The sequence below is a fragment of the Felis catus genome, chromosome E3 (assembly GCF_018350175.1).
Source record: "Felis catus isolate Fca126 chromosome E3, F.catus_Fca126_mat1.0, whole genome shotgun sequence".
Classification (NCBI taxonomy): Eukaryota; Metazoa; Chordata; class Mammalia; order Carnivora; family Felidae; genus Felis; species Felis catus.
The window spans coordinates 1,760,355-1,781,518 of NC_058383.1; the positions used below are offsets into that span (position 1 = coordinate 1,760,355).

At 61.6% G+C, this 21,164-nt stretch overlaps 1 protein-coding gene across 7 annotated transcripts in view; it reads right to left on the minus strand.

Annotated features, from left to right (window-relative positions):
* The window catches only part of MAD1L1 (mitotic arrest deficient 1 like 1), a 362,570-nt gene that overhangs the window by 229,285 nt on the left and 112,121 nt on the right, over positions 1-21,164 (minus strand). For 5 of the 7 annotated variants that reach the window (XM_045048077.1, XM_045048076.1, XM_045048078.1 and 2 more), the window contains one exon: positions 10,211-10,355. The exons of 1 other annotated variant lie outside the window; for it this stretch is intronic. In XM_045048077.1, the coding sequence (XP_044904012.1) occupies positions 10,211-10,355 (145 nt within the window). Of the gene's footprint in view, positions 1-10,210; positions 10,356-11,083; positions 12,413-21,164 lie in introns of those variants that run through there. One more of the 7 variants, XM_045048079.1, reaches the window with a different exon arrangement.

Sequence of the window (21,164 nt, forward strand, 5' to 3'; positions counted from 1 at the left end):
TAGGCTATGTCGCGCCCAGACAACGGAGTGGGAGCTTGCTCTGGGAAGAAACGAGCCATCCGGCCGTGAGCAGACACGGCGGAACCCTGAAAACATACTGCCAGAGCAGCTCGTCTGGAAAGGCTCCACGCTGCACGACTCCAACCGCGTGATGTTCTGGAAAACGCACAGCTACAGACACGGGGGCACATCGGCGGCCGCCCGGGCTCTGGGGGGGGGGGGGGGGGGAAGGAGGGTGAGCTCGCGGGGCACAGGGATGTGAGGGCGGTGACATCGTTCTGTGAGGTGACACCGCCATGCTGCACGCACGACATCACGCATCTGTCAAACGACAGGACACACGAGGCTGAGAGCCGGCACTAACATAGGCTGTGGACCCAATTAATCATAACGTCGCCATCACGGTTCATCGCTTGTGACACACGGACCCGACTGATGCAAGGTGTTAGTAGCAGGACAGCCATCACTGAGACAGAGGAAGAGGATCATGGGAGGTCTGTACTCTCTGGTTCTTGCTCTTATAAACATAAATGGCTCGAAAAAATAGAGTCTATTAATTGAAAAACAATTCGAATACATCACACATTATATGATTCCATTTACTTAATATCGTTGAAATGCCAAAAACAGCAGAGACAGAAAACAGAGTAGGGGTGATGGGTGGGTGTGGTTCTGGGGGCAGCAGGCAGAAGGTCCTTGCGGCGGGGGCACTTCGGCGAATCTGCACATGGGCTCACATGACACAGAGCCCCCTACACACACGCGTGCACACACACACACACACACACACACCACAAACACCAAGCGCCTGGTCTTAATACTGTGCTGTAATCACAGGACAGGTTTTCACGGCAGAAGCTGGGGGAAAGATATGTGGGGCCTGTCCACTACCGTCACGACTTCCTGTGGATCCGTAGTTGTTAAACAAAACTCAAAGCCACCGACCAAGCTCTGGCACGGGAGGTTCACCCGGGCGCTCCTTCCCTAGCTGCCTGCAGCGCTCAGCAAACCCCCCGCAGCGTTCCAGGCTCCCACTGGTCTGCTCTGTGCCCTAGAGGGAGGCGCCCTCGGGTCGCGAGCGAGAGGCTGTGCAACGGCCCCGGCTCACAAGTGCCCGGCGCAGAGCCTGGTGCGCGGGACTCGCTCCACCACAATCTGTGGGACGAGAGGGCCGAGGAGAGGTGAGTGAGTCTGGGATCTTCCGATCCCTTTCCAGCTTCCCATCTGCCTGCGCTGGGCTCTGAGCGCAGGAAACCTTGCCTGAAGGTCAGCTTGTGCACATCCAGAGAGAATGTGAGAAAATGCTTGAACGGAACGCAATAAAAATAACCCACATCGAAACTGATGTAGTAGGCATTTTTGATAAAAACTCTTAGAAAAGAACAACAAAGGGGGTGCCTGGCTGGCTTCTGTCAGCGGAGCGTGCAACTCTTGATCTCAGGGCTGTGAGTTCGAGCCCTACGTTGAGTGTAGAGATTGTTTAAAAAAAAAAAATCTCGAAGAAAAGAAATGAAACAACACATAGCAGGGGATTCCATTAACGCAATGAAGAGTATCTACGAGAAACAAACAGCATGTGTCATCCTCGGCGGTGAATTACTGAAGCTTCCGGAGATCTGCATGAGTCAGGGACATCACCACTGCCACTTCCGCGTGACAGCCGACTGGCGGCCACGTCAAGAAGACAGGGAAAGGACAAACAAGGAAAGGCACGAGGACCCGAGAGGAAGAGGTGTGCCAGGGTTATGCACCGACACGAGGCTCGTCTCTGCCCACGTAGCGAGGTCGGCAGGACTGCCGCGCACACGGTCAGTGCGTGTGCAGACACCAGTAACACACACGCACACACGAGATTCTCAGAGACACCGTCAATGCTGCACCCAAGATAGAAAATATGCAGGGAAATGTCTAACAGTATGCATCTACGATGTTCTCATTCAGAAGACAAAGTCCAGGTGTCATTTCTTCCCAAACTGATTTACAAATTCCCTGAATCCTTATCATGTGCCAGCAGAGTTTTCCACATAAATTAGCACTCTGATTCCGATATGCGTAAGGACAAGCAAAGGACCAAAATTAGCCAAAATCTTAAAGAACAACAATTTTGAAGGTTCGCTACCAGGTATTAACACATCATAAATGGACACAGAGTGGTGTTGGCGGAAAGACAGAAAGGGCCGACGGAACAAGAGAACCCAGAGGCTGGACTCCCCACGCCCAGTGCCTGGTGGCTGGTTATGGCCACATGACACCACGCAGGGTAAGGGATATCTCTCAGTAAATGCTCCTGGGCCAACTGCATATTCAACAGAGAAAAAATAATCTTTTAAAAAAAATTTAATGTTCTTATTTATTTTTGAGACAGAGAGAGAGAGAGAGAGAGAGAGAGAACATGAGCAGGGGAGGGGCAGAGAGGGAGACACAGAATCTGAAGCAGGCTCCAGGCTCTGAGCTGTCAGCACAGAGCCCAACGCAGGGCTCGAACTCACAGACTGTGAGATCACGACCTGAGCTGAAGTCGGATGCTTAACCGACTGAGCCACCCAGGCAGTCCGAGAAAATAATCTTTTAAAAAATTTTAAGTGAGGCATGACCAACATGTAGCATTAGTTTCAGGCGGGAAACATAACGACTCAGCGTTTGTATATGCCACCAGATGACCACGAGCGTAAGTCCAGTTAACATCTGGGGAAAAATGATCCTGACACGTGCAGGCCAGGTTAGGTCACCCGTAAAAGGTGAGGCCATAAAGCAGTTAGAAGAGCACAGTTAACTATCCCCATGACTCTGGTAGCAAAGGTCACGGTCATTAAGCTCACCAAGGCTCTGAAAGCGTCAGCACAACGGTAACGAAATCAGTCCGCTGGACTGCGCTAACATTAAAAGCTGCTACTCGTCAACAGACACAATTCAGAGAGAAGCAGCAAAGCCGCAGACCGGGAGATGCTGCGGCCGCATCTCCGACAAGCGGTTCGTGTTCAGAATAAGGAGAGAACTCGTACAACTTCAGGAGCAAAGGGCAATCAGCCCCTAAACCCTGCATGGGGAGGGCCAGCTCCCACGCGTCCTCCCCCCCCCCCCCCCCCCCCCGCCTCCCAGAGCACGACTGAAGCCACAGTCTCTAGGTTCTGGGGCAGACCCAGATTCTGGGCCACGCACGGGGTCGGGTGTCCACAGAACGGCCTGCAGTCCCACTGACACTGTGCGTGGGCATCCTCAGCCAGCCAGCACTCCACACCCCTGCATGCCCGACACAGATGGGGCTACCCCTCCCCACCTCCAGGGTGTCTACCCCACCAAGACCACCACCCAAGGAGGACCACCACCCCACTCAGGGACCTTTCAAAGGCGGGACATCATCACTACCTACCACAGACTCTGACTCCCCCTGTAAGTAAGGCCCAGTGACCTGTGCCCTCCTCTCAAAGACCACTGCACTCTGGAATCTGGGGTCAGGGAACGGTTAGGATGTAGAAAAGAGTTAAGCTTCTGTTTTCATTTGGTTTTTTAATTTCTCGCTAAAAACTTACCTTTAGCTGCTCGGCTTCTATAAATAACAAGATTCTATAACCATATTGTGGAATATTAGGGGCCCACTGGAAATAGCTCATCTCAAATAGGAAAATGGTTTGTGTTCACCCACTTCTGGAAGGCAATTTTCAATCGCTTAAAATAGTCGTGGTATTTTACCAAGGTGATTACACTCTTAGCTATCAGTAACAATTAAACCCTTAGACGAGAGCCGCTTAATAAGGTCTCAAAATAAAACCGCGCACTCCAAGCACTGCGTACCGAAATGTCAAACACACAAGCAGGGCCCTCGGTGGACACGGGAGCCCAGAGCCCACGCTGCGGCCCCGCCATGTGGCAGGGGCACCACACACACCACTCTGTCCCGGGGGACGGGCAAGGACAGGGAAAGGCCAGCAACCAAAACACCCCAGAGGTGCCCTGACGAGGAAGCATCTGAACAGGGGCCGCCGGGCTAGCATCTGACACGCTGCGGAGCCCAGGTCACTCGAAGGTGAAGGTGGACGTGCACCCGGCACCGAGCAGGGAGCAGCAGGCTGGCCGCGCCCCTGCACAGTCGGGCCTGATGAACAGCCTCATCACCCCGCTGGCTGGCGAGGCGGGTCCCCGTGAGCCGGGCCCGGGGCTGTGCAGGAGATTGGTATCGACCCATCGGGAACGTGCCTTCGAGCGACAGTCAGTATAAGCCATCAGTCAGCGCAAGGCAATCAATACCCACTCTCGCCCTAACTCAGCAAGGCCGGTGAGCGCAGCGGGTCAGGGTGAAGACTGAATTAGGCCAGGAAGTGCCACTGGCTTCCAACCTGCTGAGACAGGAAGAATGGAAATTTCCTGCCTCGGAACCCGAGCGGTGACCTTGCGGAACAGAAAATGCCCGAGAAGGAAGCTGGGTGCTTCCTACTCACAAAGGCGGGGCGCGGTCTGAGCATGGAGGGGGTCACACCTCCCAGCACCGTCATGAGGCACCTGTGTGGACGGGGACTCCCCCAGGGATTCACGCGTGTCAGGGAGAACCCCAGTGATCTCGGCAAACAGAGAGGGTGTGGTGCTCGCTCAGCAGGACACCTACGGAATCAGGGGTACAGGGCATGGCCGCTGTGCCCGGCAACAGGAAGTCTCCGAAGCGCTCCACGTTTTCTCCTATCGACAGGCAGCGTGCAGACCGTCCCAGGGGACTCACTCGCTGTGAACGCAGGACGCACCGGCCCCCGCAAGGGACTGCTTCCCTGAGCTGCCCCACCGCCCCCTCCAACACACAGAAGTAAGAGTACTTTGCAAACCCACAGGACGTTCGTGTGAGTGACGCCGGCTTCTCTCAGGCTCCAGCGGCTGGGGTGCCCCTTCCGGGTGGCACAGCCCTCCAGCCCACCCCGGCCCGCCGCACAGGCCCACTCCCCGCATCGGGCAGGGTGCCGACCTGGTAGGCGCCTGAACCTCCGAGTCTTGGCGTCTACAGCACCTCCCGCCCTTGACCGCACGCGTGGCAGGCCAGGCCAGGAGGTTTCTGCAGATGGAATTACGTCAGGGACCCTAAAACTACGGGACCACACCGCCCATGCCGGCCAAGCCGCGTGAGCTCTGAGAAGCAGGGAGCTTCGCCAGCGCAGCCGGGAAAGGAAGCCGCCGAGACGTGAACCGTGACAGGACATCAACGGCCTGTTGCTGGAGGGACTGCAGGGAGAGCGCGAGCAAGAACGCGAGCCGGCGCCAGCGGTGAGGACAGCTGGCATGGACCCATGGTCCTACAACCACACGACCGAGTTCCACGACAAGCCCAGCGAGCCTGGGCATAAACTCTCCCGGCGGCTGGCAAGGGTGAGGCCGGTACCTGCCGCGGGCTGGTGGGGTCTGGGGCCCAGGGCGCGGCCGGGCCTGCCCACAACTGCCAGATGACACACTCGTGCCAGTCCCACTGCCACGGCTACGGTACCACCACAGCAGCCACGGAAAACTGGCGAACACGGGCTCCTCATAAGGAAGAACTTGGCTCGCCTGGCGACGCCACGGTCCCCCGCCTGCAGACCAAGTGGGAGCCCCAGCCACCACCTCCGGCCCAGCGAGGAGCAGCCCATCCCTGGAGACACGGGCGCGGGGGTCGGGGACTCCCAGGGGGCCACGCTGCAGGGTTCCACGAGCGCCCTGCTGGGCACCCACCCCGAGAGATGAACACTCAGGTCCGCACGAAACCTGTGGGCCATCACTTCGAGCAGCTGTATCTGTGACAGCAAAACCTGGAAACTACGAAACGCCCTGAGCGGTGCAGAGTCCCGCTCGACAACAAAGAAGGACCACATGCTGACCCAAGTGCGACCCAGGTGGACGAGGGCCACACGCCGAGGGGAAAAGCCAGTCTCAAAGGGCCACGCGCTGTATGATTCCATGCTGACCACGTTCTTGAAAGGACAGAACTTTGAGGACAGAAAACAGATGAGCAGCTGCCGTGCCAGGGTGCAGGAGGGGAGGGTGTGACCGCACCTGCAGGGGAGGCCGTCTGGCACCCTGAGGGCGGGGGTGCCCACGCGGATCTACATACACGTGCACCAGGATCAGAGCGTGGCACCAAAATTACATGCCACGTCATCACCGGGGAAACCGTGTGACGGGTTAAGGGACCCTCCTGTGCTATCCTCGCAACTCCCAGCGATCTACGATTACTGAACAAAAACAAAAAGCTGAAGATACAAAGTCATCACCCGGGGCTAACACGCTGGGTGAGGGGTCGTGGGGGGTGGGGGGTGGGAGTCGGGGGTCAGGGTGGCAGGAGAGGGGCTGGGATGACCCGCGTGCTGTGGGCTGGGGGCGGGCACGTCCATGGGAACACGCGTCTGGTTCATGAGAGCTCGGGGAAGAAACACGGGGAAATATTCACAGACGCGTGCGCACACGTGAGTTGGGACACACGCTTCCCGGCCCTGCGGGCTGAGAGGGCCACGGAGAAGCAGCGCACTCACGCGGCTCGCGGATCCTGACGCCGTTCTCCAGGGAAGGGGATGGGGTCCTGGAGCGGCGGCTGGCGCCGGGGTGGGTGGGACACACCTGGATGAGCCCAGGGCACCTGGCGGCCCCCGACAGCAGGGAAGTGGGGGGGGGTACACCCCCACACTGACAACTGAAAGAGCTCCCGGCGGCCAATGGGACAAATTCAAGCAGCACGGCGGTAAAACCCAAACCTACAACACATCCCCGGGAGCCCGCCTGATATGCCTAAGTGTCCAAATTAACGGATAAACGGAAAGCAGAGTCGAACCTCACGCAGAAGAGTCCAGAATGGAGCTACTGCGCCCTCTAGGAGGGGCGTGACCCCCAGCCCCCAGGTGTGGCCGTGCACCGTGGAGGGAGAGACCCGGCTGACCCGGCACAGCCGGGTAAGCAAGGCCAGCGTCCACACGGGGAAGTCAGGCTACGGCCGGGGCCCTTCCCTGCAGGGCTGCCCCGTCCCCCGGGGGCCTGGGAGGAAAGCCTCGGACACACCCCGTCCAGCACCTGCCACGGGACGCCCGCGCCACACTCCTGGCGGTGGACTCATCCACGCAAGGAGTCCGAGAACTGTCATGGCCCGAGGAGAGGTGACGACCCACCGTGGGGGGGGTCCGAGACAGAGAAAGGGCTGAGGGGCAATGAAGCAAACAGGAGGACGACACAGACTTCAGTCAACGGCCCTGGTCAGGCCTGGTCCCTGAGCAGTGACGACCGTTCCAAGACCATTTTGGTCTAAATCACAGACTATTCCAGAAAATAAGTTTTATTAAAAATAAAAACACGAATGGTTTGAAATCAAGTAAGACCCCATCAGCAAGACCCACGGGAACAGCAGTCACCCACCCAGCTGGACACGAAACGGGACGGAAGCCGCGAGAGCTCGCCACGACACTGGCCAGACAGCCCCGAAGATGGAGCTCCACACGCCCCCCTGCACGCACAGCGGCAGTCATAGGCTCCCCGCTAAGACCGCTGGACCAGCCACAACACCCTGTGGCCAAGGCGCCACGGGAGCCTGGGGTAAGAAGGGGCTGTCCCCAGGGGAGGGTTGGAGAAGGTGCCTTCCGGACCGACGGGGAACAGAGACGCAGCCCGTGCGCACATCCAGGCGGGACACTGTGCCCCAGCTGTGGTTCTGAGCGGTGCACATGCGGGACGGGCAGGCGGCAGACAAGGCGCTCCAGGCCGTGCCCCACGGCTCAGGCCACCGGCGGCCCGCCGTTCCCGAGGCCCTGGAGGAGGACGGAATGAGCCACACGCACCCACCACCGGCAAAGCTCCACCAGGGTGACCGCCGACCTGCCCAACCAGCCTCACCCCGGACGCCCTCCACGAACCCTCGAGAAGCCTCCTTTCCTAAGACGGCCGCACACTCCACTGCCCACGTGCGACAGCACTCCCACGCGGCCTCACACGCAGGGCACCCCTGGTCCAGGATGGGGGGCTGCTTTCCCACGGCACGGGTGACCCGGGGCCCCCCACAAAGAGGGGATGCTCTGCACCCGTGGCTCATGTTTTCCCTTTAGAACTCGTATCGCATCTGGAGGTCCGTCCCTCGTCCCCCCCACCCCCATTTCGTCCACATCCAGCCTGTCTCTGGCAGCCACCAACCTGCTCCCCGTGTCCAAAGATTCGCTGTGTCGTGTCGCTCGGCGGTGTCCTCCAGGCCCGCCCGTGGTGTCACACACGGGCGGGGTTTCCTTCTCTCCCGTGGCTCAACGATAACCCGTCGGGCACCTACCCGGCGCCTCCTTCCCCCGCCCAGCGCTGACGGGCACCGGGGCCGCGTGGCCATGAGCGATGCTGCGTCAGGGGGGTGCAGACGTCCGTGCCACGCACCGGATTCCCTTCCTCTGGGTGGGTGCCGGGCGGGGGCGTGCTGGAGGGTGCGGCGGGCCCGGGTGGACGTGCCTCGGGAACTTCCACTCCATCTCCTCGCTGTGACTCTCGTGAGCGCTGTCCCCGCGGAGCCCGTCTGGCGGGCACCCGGGGCCGCTTCGGTGCATGGCACCACTGCTCGTCCCGGGGATGGGAAAATGGGGACGCAGAGGGACCGAGCGCCTTCTCCAAGGTCACAGGTTAAGGTCCCCTGCCCGTCACCCTGGAAAAGCCCGTGCTTCCCACGTCACGGACCGCAGCCCGTCCTGGCCTCTCGCTCACAGCAAGTCAGGCACAGACAGCCCACGCAGCCCTGACGTGCCGAGGCAGCTGTGCCGTGGATGTGCCCTCCCGGCGGCTGTGCCTCCTGCCCCAGCTCCCTCTGCCCGTGTTCCTGCCCATCCCCCCGTTTTCCACGGAGCCAAATTCTGCGAGTGCCCCTCTCAAACCGAGCCCTCGGGCCGCGGCTCAGCGGTGGCTTCCGCTCCCACGAAAATCCCATCACGGTTGGCGTGTGCGCGTGTGTCCCTCCTGCCCGTCCGGCTAGACTACAGGCACTAGAAGGGCCGTGACCCAGAACCTGTGCAGGTGACCTGGTGGCACGCAGTACGTGCTGGGGAAGGGAGGGAGGAGGTGGGGGCACGAGAAGGCGGCTCCAAACCCCTGCCCGTAACCGTCCACAAGCACCAAGGCCACGGGACCGCGTCCTCGTCTCTGCCAGAGGCAGCCCAGGCTGTGGGGGTGGCCGCCTGCAGAGCCAGGATGACAGGTGTGGTACCCAGGGCCTGTGTGCAGAGCTCGGCTGAGCCTGACCTGGGAAGCCCTGGACCCAGGGCCCCGAGGGATGCCAAGGCTCTCGAGGGACACCACGGCACGGCAAGGAACGTGCTGGAGAAGCCACAAAATGGCGGGCGCTTAGCAGCTGAAATACGACTTATCCCCTAAAACCTTCATAACCAGGTGGCCCCAGAGCCAAAGAGCCTCGGTTTTCATTAGAAACAATCTGGGCCCTCGTGGCCTGACACCGGCCCACGCGGCCCACACGAGGCCGGGTCGGGCGCAGGCGGGAGGGGTTTTTGTCCAGCAAGCTGGACACCCCGTCCGTGCCTGGAGAGCGTGTGGGGACAGACGCAGGTTCTCTCCTCCCCGTCTTCTGAAACTTCAGCATTCACAGCAGCATTTAAATGACGCCGTCCCACAGAAAACCCTGATCCGCGCTCCAGCGGGCTCCGTCCAGCCAACATGGGAAGCTCTGCAGGCACAGGACGGTCAGAGAGAGCCCGCCCCACACACGAGGCCCAGCGCATCTCGGCCCCGGTGAGAGTTCTCAGTCCAGACCACGGGCCACAGACCCACCGGGATCTGGTCACTGAAGGAGGGGAAGGCTGCTCTCGCCCCTGGCCCAGGGAAGGGGTGACCCCGGGTCAGCGTGCGGCCCCGGCCGCCCCGCCCCTCACCGGGAGCGCTAGGTCGCCGGACGGCCGTCCAGAAGGGGACCCACACCTGGGCCCTCCAAGTCCCAGAGGGACCTCCGGGGTCTGGAGAAGTCTTTGCTGTGATTCAAGAACCCCGCGAGCATGGCGGGACGGAGGCACAGCCTGACGAAGCCCCGACTCCGCAGGGAGGCGGACACCTTCTAAGGGGACCCCAGGCAGCCGCACACGAGCCCGATGGCCCGAGGAGCCGGACGCGCCTCACCGCAGTTAAAACCGCCCTCGGGCTGGCGGCGATCTCGGGAAGCCTGGACGTGGTGGGGACGGGCTGGCGGCCGCCGGCCAGGGGAGCAGAGGCCGGGACGGCGGGCCCCCGCCCGGCCCCGTACCTTCGTCAGCAGCAGGACCCGCTTCTGGAGTCTCCGGGCCAGGGCCTCCTGTGTCTCCCGCCTCTTCCTCTCCTCCAGCAGCTGGCCGCTGGCCTGGCGGACCTCCTCCTGGAGCTGCTGCCGGACCTTCTCCAGCCCACGGGCGCTGCGGGGAAAGGAGACAGGGCAGAGCAGTGAGGCCTGGCCCGCAGGATGGCGCCCCCGCCACGGCCCCCCGGGACCAGGACGAGCCCGTCACGTAGGTCCCAAAATAGAGCCGCACGTGCAACCGGCACGCTGCCATTTCCTTACTCGTGAATAGCTACTTAGAGCTTTTCAGGAGTTTCTGGATTTCAAAGAGACACCCAGGGTGATCCCAGAACACGGCAGGCAGCGGGGGGAGGGGGGGACTCAACCCCACACACAATGGGAAAAATTGTCAGCAGCGCAGCGCTCCGGGGAGACAGCACTTCTGAATGAGCTAAATTACCGGCAAGCACTTCCATCCGGATCACAGCAGCCAGATGTGCCGCGGGTGTGGGGGAGCCCCCGCCACCCGGAGGTGGGGCCCGCTCCCCCAGCGCTGCCCCGCCGGACGCCAGCGGGGCTCCGACAACGGCCGGGGTGCCCCGCAGCGGCTCCCCCTCCCCCCCCACAGGCCAGACCCCCGGCACGCGGACCTTGCCCGTGGGTCCCACCGGAGCCCCATGCGAGTCGTCCCTTCAGGGGGCAGATGACAGCAGGGGGGCCCAGGTCAGGGCTCCGGGCTCCTGACCACCCACAGGCTAACACCCGACTCCCTGGCCCAGCCCCGAAGCACCTTCAGAGCCCGGCCTGTGCCCCAAAACGCGCTTGGCCCCTCAGTCCTGCCCGGGGCCGCCCTCTGCTCCTGACCTGTTCCTAAACAGCAAACGGCAGCCGGCACCCAGCGCTCGTGGACAACCCGACTCCCGAGACCACACAGCCTCGCGATTCTGCACGCAGGGTGGCCGTCCCCGCGGCCTGACGGAGGAGACGATGACCAGGGGAGGGGCCGCGAGGGGAGGCGTCCCCGGACCCCGCAGGGCCGGGAGGCACCTCTTCCGAAGGAAATGCAGAAACACGGTGTCTTCAGGATGTGCTGAGAGCTGACGCACGTGGCGCTCACGCAGGCGGCACGGTGAGCCGGGGCCACGCCGGGGAGGGCGCCCGTGGGCTCACGTCACACCTGGCCTCCCACCGCGTCCTTTCCGCTTTGACCCCACGACCTGAAGGAAACCTCACTTCCCGGGGACGGCGGTGGACGCTGTCTTCGGAGGCGGCGTGCGCCAAGCCCACTTCCCTCCCGCACGAGTGTGCGGTTTCTGCTCTCATCTCGTAGTTCAGTCTGAGCGTGCGCATGAGTCACAGAGGGAGCGGGTAGGAGGCTGGGCCGGCCCAGCGCGGGAACCCCCGTCAGTAGCTCAAGGGTTCAAGGGAACGGTGACCGGCCGCACCTGACTCCTCTTGGTGCCCCGCAAAGACGTGAAGTAAGACAAAAGACAGGTAAAAACAGTCATTTGAAACCGGCCCGTTAAGAGGCTATTTTCAGTTCTGATTCAACTTGACGCTGTGCACAGGCCAAGTTAATAATCGAGAACTGAGATCAACTCCAGATCCACGGGACCCAGGTGGGAGCTCACGAGTGCCTTGAAACAGCGTTCTGACAACCGGCAATGTAACTACAAGACCGGCAGCGTCCCCTCGCTCATACACGCAAGGCCGAGCCGCCGTCCAGCCAAGCTCAGGGATAAGGAGCCACGGACAAGCCGCCCTGAGCACAGGCTTGGTGGGGACGGCCTTGGGGGAGTCTGAGAAGCCCCGGGTCCCCCCACGTAGGAGCATGATGCCCACACATCCATGAGGGGGTCAAACCAGAAAGTTCCCCAGCAAGAGCGGGTAGCAGCCAAGAGGCAAGCCGGGGCACAGGACGCCCACGTCTTAGTCTGCTGGCTGCCAGCTCCGCGTGCTTAAATCCCCCCTTAAATCACAAGAGGGCTTCAGCCCCCAGTACCTGGTGGGGCCCGCTGCCCAGTCCTGGATGTCACAGACACATCGCATCGGCCGAGAGGCAATGGGAAGGCAACGGGGCCCAGGCTGGCAGTCAGAAAGGGAACCTGGCCAGTCAGGTTCCCAGTCAGAAAGGGAACCTGCCTCAGGGGCACCTGCGCGGCTCAGTCGGTTAGGCGTCCGACTTTGGCTCAGGTCATGATCTCACGGTTCATGGATTTGAGCCCTGAGTTGGGCTCTGTGCTGACAGCGTGGAGTCTGCTTCGGATCCTCTGTCCCCCCACCTCTCTCTGTCCCTTCCCAGCTCGCGCTATCTCAAAAATAAATACACATGAAAGAAAGAAAGAAAGAAAGAAAGAAAGAAAGAAAGAAAGAAAGAAAGAAAGAAAGCAAGCAAGCAAGCAAGCAAGCAAGCAAGCAGGCAAAAACAAAGAGAAACTGCCTGTCCCAATGGTGAAATGCCTTCCAGGGAACCAGGATGTTCCGGAAGGAACAGGGCAGAGGACACATGACCCTGCAGAGTCAGCACTGGGCGAGCAGCTGAGCGTATCCCCAGCCCTTGCCCTTGGCCAAGGGACTCGCTCCATACTCAGGGCTGCTGGCCCTTCAGGCTTCGTCCGCGCTCAAGCGTTTCGGACACGGAAGTACAAGTCACACTCATCTTCAAGGCATCACAGGGGGCGCACTCCACAGAGGCTTGTCCAGGACCATCGATAGCCCGGAGGCACCGGCCGTTCTCAAACGCATGGACCAGCATGAGCCTGACCTCGCGGGGCCGTGCGCCGATGGGGCACAGAAACCATGTGGCTCATGTCAACCGAGAAAATGTGGCGTGAAAGGTCGTTGTCGCTGCCTGTCACGCTGGAGCTGAGATGAGAAGAGAGAGCCCTGATGTCATGGAGCAGCCGCCGTGGGGAAGCAGCGAGGGAAAAGGCGGGTGCTCTCCAACCTACCAGGTCAGACGTGTGCGGGGTGCTGCTGGAGCGCCCCACCCCCGCAAAGGAGAGCGTGGGGCAAAGGGGCGGGAGTCCACGCACACAACTCAGTCCCCGCAACAGGCACATGACTGTCAGGGAGCCAACACCCAGGTGTGTCACTGCCTCGCACGCAGGGCAGGGTTCGGGGGCCGAGGGCACAGCTCTGGGAGATGGGAAGTACAGACCCCCTCCCCATGTAGGCGTCCATTCAGCAGGAAAGAAGGGGAGGGGAGGGGAGGGGAGGGGAGGGGAGGGGAGGGGAGAGGAGAGGACAGGTTGGGGACAAGGAGTCAGGACAGACACACTTCTGCATATAAACCCCACGGAGACAGAGCAACGGTGAGCCACACACTCAAGGGGCCAGCCCTGGGGCGGGGATCCTGGCCTCGCAGGACAGAGGGCGAAGGATAGCGAGGCCCTCAGGCACCAAGAAGGGCCGGCCTCCCAGAGGAGCGCGCTTTCCTGACGTTTCCACAAATCCTGGCCAAAGTTCCCCAAGTGAGTTGTTCAAGTCAGCTGCCGGCAGACTGCCCCGCCCCGCCCCCACAAGCAGAAAGGCAGAGAGGGACCCCACATGCGCAACGAGCCCGCGGCCCGACGCGAGACACTAGTGCCCGCCGGCTGACCCTTCTCGTCGGGCTGTCCTCTCCGGTCCACCTCAGCCTTTCTTGGGAAGCAAAGGAGAATACTCATAAAACATTAAACCACTACCTTCCAAGCTGAAGTTGAACTCTGGGGTCACTGGCATTTCCGCGAGCCTCTGGGGGTTCAAAATGAAGTGCTTAGTGCTTGAAGGAGAAGTGGACATGCCTATCGATCAATGCCTTCCCGAGCGGGCGTCTGCCGAGGGAGACGAGGTCTCAGCTTCTGAGAACCGTCTCCGTGTTGCGGCCCCTCCCGTCACCCTCACCTGAGGACGCCTACTTTCAAGGAACAGAGGACCCGGCTCACTCTGAAGCGGCAGGAGACGTTTTAATGACCTTCTCGGAGACGACCTCGGATGCCGGCTCCGGCCCCACACGACCCCTGCAGCCGCGCCTCCGCGGCCGGTGCTCTCCCGACCACGCGCCTCTGGGAAGGACCCGGACGGGGTGATGCTGTCCATCCAGGAGGGACGACCATTCCCTATGCAGCGTCGCGCCCGTTGTGGGCCCAGGAACACGGGAGGGCGCAAACACGCCAAAAGCCGTCGCCAGACCCAAGCTCAAAACAAACCTTTAAGCAGCGCACTTGGACCGGCGTTCGCAGGCAGGCGCGCGATTACGTGCCCGAGAGCATGCAGTGCAGCACGAGCTAGCCTGCTGGGGGTGAACTAGGACGGCAGGCGCACGCTGGTCTCTAGCAAGTACACTTTTGTGCAAAGCTAAGAAAACGTTAACAAGATTTTATTCACGATTTTGCAAAATCTCTAAAGCATCCTCTTCCTTCAAGCTCCAAGGAGCGCAGATCAAACCACTAACACATATGCTCTCTAAGCTTCTCCAGTTTACAGACCGTAAATCCGGGCCCTGAGCGGCTCACTGCACGAGGCCCCGTGCACCCCACGGGGCCGCAGCTCGGGCCAAACCGCCATCCAGCAAGTGAGCCCGTTTTCTGTCTGGGGCATTCGGGCACCCATGCCGAGCCAGGATGGACGGGCACACACAGGCCTGGCCCCAGAGTGCACAGGGCCTGGCGGGGGCTGCAGACACACCAGGGGGAGGCGGCCAAGGTCTTGGTTCCACCGAGGCTCAGCAGGGAATGTTGAGAGGCCGAACATTCTAGAAGCTGGCTCATCCAGCAGAAGACAGGGACGGGCTGTGGGAAGGAGCACCGCGCACGTTCACGAATGCCCCCGCAGAACCGCCCCACAGGAGAGCGCCCCAAGCCCTGCGCACCCTTGGTGCAGCCGCGCCTGTGGGGACCTGGCAGGGGGCTGCGCGGCAGCTCGGGAGGGCGACGATGAACTCACAGAGGTGCACGGGTACCGGCTGCAGAAACTCTCCCAGAGGCAACCGTGGGCCAGAGGCCCGGAAGCCAGCACAGAGCACCGCCCACTGCCGGCCCCAGTGCACTCGCCGGGGCGGGACGCTAACGGGGGCTTCCGAGAGAGACGCAGAGATGTGGCCCCGGAGTCCCCCGGCTGGAGAGATGCAGTAAGCCCGGTATGACCCCATTCGGCGTCTGACTGGTCGGGAGCTCCAAGCCTGACCTCCCGTTTCCCGACAGATAAGAAGGAAGCCACTGATCTCTGCCCTGCCTCACAGGCCACAGGGAATCTAATGAGACACATGTGCGAAGTGCAAAGCAAGTGTGAACTTCCCTGCCATGTCCCTGCCTTCACAGGGGCGGGGGCGCTTGGGAGCACCTGCCCCCCGCGTTCAGCTGGGGCGGAGAAGCAGGGGTGCGGCCTTGCAGGTCCCTGGGAGACCTCCTCCGCAGACCCCTGGCTGAGACGCACACCATGTTACCCCACGTGGGACGAGAGGCAAGAGCAGAGGAGGTGGCAGCCAGGGTCTCCGCAGAAGTGGGAACTCCGGGACCTGTCTCCTGAGCGGACAGGCTACCCGGCATGCCACGGGCCCAGCACGCACGCCTGGTCTTTGCCGGACCTCGAGAATCAGAGACGGAAGGGTGCTGCCACAGTCGGGCCCCTGTGCCCCTGGTGAGTGGGCAGGGGTCGCACAGCTGGGGCGTGGCGAGCCAGCCGGGCTCCTACTCAGACCCGGAGCCCCGTCTGCACGTGGGCGCCCTCCCACCACGCGGCCGTGGCCAGCCCTGACCGGCACAGCAAGGGCAGGACTTGGGGACGGAAATGCAACCACAGGCCCCAGCGGTCGTGCCACGTGCAGGGGAGAAGGCAGGGAGCAGACGACAGAGTCTGCCGGTCCTGCTCAGACTCACCGAGGGGGCTGCCTCGGCGAGGCGGCGGTGAGCCTCCGCCCGGCGCGCCTCAATGCCCGGGCCGGGCACGCACGCGGCTGGCTGTGTGTGCCATCAAATTCCTATCCTAAGTGTCTCCAAGCGTCATACACGTTTCTCTGAAAAATAAAAAGAAACCAAACAGCAGAAAGGAAACCAGAGAACAACGAAAGCAAAGGCCGTCGCGGAGCCGCTCCGAGGAGCCACGGACGAGCAGGCCAGGGGCTGCGGCCCAGCCTCCAGCCCTTCCCAGGGCGCCGCTCGCACGAGCCTGCCGCTCCTGGCGTCTCGTCCAGTCGGAGTCCCCAACCGAGCGAGCTTCCGTGCGTCCCACGTGGAGGCCACGCCGGGAACACTCGACTGACCCGGAGACGCGAGAAGGAAAATTGCCCTTGCGGTTTCAGTTCGATCCCAACCACAGTGAGCGAGGTGACGGAGCCCATCGGCTGCCGACGTGTAAACGCACAGGAAAGGGCTGCCCCCAGTTCACGGGGGTGGGGAGGCCAAGCGAGGCGAGCTCCGCGTCCCCCAGGGCCAGGGTGCCAGGCACACGGCGGAACGAGCTCACCACCCACCCCGGTGCCCCGCGCCCTGGAGCCCCAGCTGGCACGGCCACAGGCCCGAGGAGAACGATGGGGGACAGATAATTAGAGCAAGCCGACGGTCGGGCAGCACGGGGCTGCATCCCAAGTGCCACAGAGACGCCTGGCTCTGGCCTCTCCGGCCTGGGGAAGGCTTCCACGTGCGCGAGGTCACCCCGGCCCCAGCGTCCCCGAGGACGAGGGCCCGTGCACAGTGCCCGGAGACGCAGGAGTCCCACAGCGAGCAGGCCGGGGGGCCGGGCCTCATCCCTGCTCCTACCCCCGTGCTCAACTACCATCCACACCTGCCTCTGGAAAATCAGGCTTTGTCACAACACAGCCACACCTGCTCACCCACGTGGTGTCTGTGGCCCAAACGGGCAGAGGGAGCCGTTCACTGACTGTCTGGCCCTCTGCAGACACCGGTGGCCACTCACTGCCCTGGATTTATGGTTTGGAAAGCACGAGGCTGTAGGTGAGCAGCGATGAAGGCCGCCCCCGAGGCGCTCCCCACCAGCGCAGCTGCTGGCCCGGCTGGCCCCAAGCTCCGTGCGTGCTGCGCTCCTTCCTGCAGAGACGACCCCCGGGGCATCCCCTCACTCATCACTGGGCACCCGCTCACTCGCTTCCACACCTTCCTGTAAGACCCCCAAACTCCCTCCTCCGAAAAGGACCCGAGCGGCTCCAGTCCAAAGCCACGGCCACCGTGCCCCGCCGTGTGAGGGCGACCGCTCCAGATGTGTCCAGGGCAGCTCTGACGTCGGGCTACGTGGGCACGAGGTCCCACCTTCCCAGGGGCTCTGTGTGCCCCCGCCTCCCCGGGGACTGACGCTGGGGAAGGCAGGAAGCCTGGCGGGGGAGAGTGCGGCCACCCTGGGAGGGGCTCCCGCCGGCCTCCTCTGGGTCTGTGGGGGCCGGAGGCCAATAGAGGCCCAGCCGAGGCGGGACGGGAGGCGGGGGACGAGCCGGCAGACTCTCGCCCACCTCCCTCCCCGGCGTCGGCCAGCAGCCCCCCGGCAGCTCCGAAGCCGAGGCTCCCGACGAGCCGGCGATCGATAGCCACGCGCCCAGGAGCGGAGCGGCCGCCTTCCAGCTGCCCGGCAGTGCCTGATTAATAAAGCCCATCCTGCCCGTTTGCTTTCCCATCGATTTTGCTGTCCTCGACCCAAAGCACAAGTCAATACCCAGTTAGGTGTGGCACCCTCGGGGGGGGGGGGGGGGGCGCTGTCTCCCCACCGGGCAGGAGCTCCCCCGTCAAGGATGAAGGGCCCGGGGGCCGCACGCGGGCACGCCCGGTGACACCCAGGTGCCCGAGACCGACAAGCTCTCTGAGGGCCGGCGCCCCACTAATAAACATCTCCGCATTTCCCATGCCAAACAACAGAAACGAGAAGAGAAAACGAGCTTTTACAACATCATTACTTTCTCTTCCACGATTTCTTCGCGGAGCCAGGACAGGGAAGCGTCTGCCCGGCTGTCTCCGTGTCAACACAGCAGCTCACTTGTTAATCTACCTCCTCCCCACCCCAGGCTCCAGGGCCCGGGGAGCTGACACTTGAGAAATGCCAGCTCTAAGCAGTTTATTTCCTCCTGAACTTTAACAACTAAGACAGAGATGACCTTTAGAAGGAAGGGCCAGTGCCTGTCGGACCCGTGGGAGCACGGCCCCGCCCCACCGCGGGAGGGGTGCTGGGCGGGGCGGAAGGGCCCCCAGGGCAGGCCGGCGTGGGGTCCCCAGGCGCGCCCGGACGACCACCCGCATCGGGGCTCCGGAGCGTGCCAGCACAGGACTGGGGGCCACGGAAGCCCGTCCTCGTTGGGGTCTTCAGACAGGAACCCACTCGCCGACACACAGGCCTTTCCAAACTTCCGGGTGATCACTGTGGGTCACCTTGCAGCCGGCCCGCCCCAGGCGGGTCTGAAGGAACGGTGCCGGCGAGGGCGGCGGGGTAACGGGGCAGTGTGCTGGGCACTCAGCAGTAATCCCGACACCGGACGAGACGACTTGAGAGCAAAAGTCTGGAAGTGTCTGAACAGAGCGTAGAAAAATAAAGGCCCGCTGCAATTACAAACACTTTTTCTTTTCTCAAATTCCAGCAGAACAGGAGCCAGGCCGACCATGAGGACGGACAGTCACCGCAGTTCTCGGGGCGGGGGCCGGGGGTGGGGGAGGTTCGCCCACAACACCCAGAGGGCAGGGGCGACACCCAGGGAGCCCGTCGTCAGGGCACAGTAGAGAGGCCAGTCTCCAGGGCCACAGCGAGGGGCGCCCAGGGGTGGGGATGCTGCTGCTCACTCCTGCCGTGCAGTGGGCAGTTCACCTCACACCCCCACACCAGGCCACCGAGAGCGCCATCAGGGCAGGAAGGAAGGAGCCGGCAAACAGGGACCGAGGGCGTGACCTCGAGCAGGGGACCTGCCTGACGTGGCCCCGAGGTCCCAGCACGTGGTCTTGTCTCCCCCCCGCACGGAGCCCACACCAGAAGCCCCAAACGCCCTGGCCAATGACCGGCCACACGCAGGGGGTCCCCACCCACCCCACTTCCACAGAAGGGGAGCGTCTTCCCAGCAAGCCTCACTCGCTTTCTCAGGCATTCACATTACAAAACCATCTGTTGAATAACTGACTCGCTTCTCATTGGGATAAAATTCACCATTTTAACCACGTTAAACTGAACAATTCAGTGGTTTTCAGTATATTGACGACAGGGCCCAAACAGAACACGAATTCGAAAAGACTCTTCACCCCAAACGGAAGTCCCACTCCCCACAGCACCCACTAATCTCCTACGCGTGTGAGGATTCACCGGGTGTGGACGGTCCGCGTTCGGGGACCCCGACAGGGCGGGACCGTCTCTGCCTCTCCTGTCTCCACGTGAGCACCACGTGTCCGAGGTCCGTCCCGTCTGTCCGTACCAGGTGCGTCCGTGCCTCGCCCCCGAGCGATGCCGCACCGGCGGCTTACTGTGCTATCTGTCTTCGGCCCGCTCCCCAGCTTCCGTGAGCAGTAATGCTTAGCGTCTCCAATCCCCTGGGCGCACACCTAGGGCGGCCACGCTGGACGGACAGGACGCCACTTTCACCCCTCCGAGGACTCGGGCGACCGAGTCCCGCCACACCGCAGCGTCTCGCCGTGCCCTCTGTGCGGGCTCGGTTTCCCCACAGCCTCCACCGACGCTTGTTAGTGTTCGTTATTATTATTACTTTTTTACGTTAATACCACAAGGACCCTGCGTGCAACGGTACATGACCGGTTTACTGTTACAAACGCTATACCGTCGTCTTCCTCGCCATCCCGGCGGGGGGAAGCGGGTTCTCACTGCTGTTTCAGTGCTCTTCACGAGACTGCTAGACGTTCGTACAAATGTCTACGTAAGTCCTTCGCCATTTGTTTTTGCGGCAAAATACACACGACATAAAATTTTAACCATTTCTAAGTGAACAGCTCAGGGGCACCGAGCACATTCACGCTACTGTGCAGCCGTTCTCACCATCTGTTTCCAGAAGGTTCTGTCTCTCCACACTGAGACTCTGTCCCCATTACTCACGGACCCCTGGCCCCACTGTGCCCAAGGGTTTGATGACGTGACCCCCGGGACCTCATACTAATGGAACCACACGGTGTCTGCTCCTTCTGGTCTGGCTCATCCCACAGGGCATCCACCCCGTGGCCTGTACCAGAATCCCCTTCCTTTTCAAGGCTGAATGATATTCCCAAGCCCAGAGGCAGCCCTTTATTTCAGTCCATCTACCTGCTGAAGGACGCGTGGGCCGCTTCCTGCCTCTACCCGCCCTGAACGCTGCTGCTCTGTTCCAGGCACACCGTCTTCCACGCCGCCCGCACCACATTACACCGACGGTTCCGGCCCCCGTACCTCCTTCGCCAACCCCTGCCGTTCTCCGGGTAACTGACCGCCGCTGTCCTCGCCTCCGTTCCCCTAGAGATTAGCGATGCACCTTCCCACATCCCTTTGTGTCGTCTCTGCAGGAATGTCTATTCAGGCCCCTGTCCGTTTTCAAGCTCAGTTGCCCGTCTTTTGGGTGTTGAGCTGTGAGAATTCCTGATGCCTCCCGGGTGCCAGATCCTCACCAGATACGTGATTTGCAAATATCTGCTCCCATTCTGAGCGCTGACTTTTCACTTCCTTAACAGTATCCTTTGATGCATTTACATCGTTAGTTTCAACAAAGCACTGTGTGCTTCTGGCATCTTCTTTAAGAAGCCCCTCCGGAGTTCAAGGTCACAAAGACTTAGGACAGTAATGCTTCTTCCGAGAGTTTATGGTTTCGGCTCCTGCATTCACAGCCGTGACCCGCCAGAACTGCCATCTGTGTGCGCGTGAAGTCTGAGCCCCGTGAGATGAGTTACGGAGGGATTCTTCCCCTCGTATGTTTGGGAACGCTTTGAGAAAGATCGGTGTGAGTTCCCTCTTGAAACGTAAGGCAGAATTCACCCGTGAGGCCACGTGGTTCCAGGACTTTCTCTGC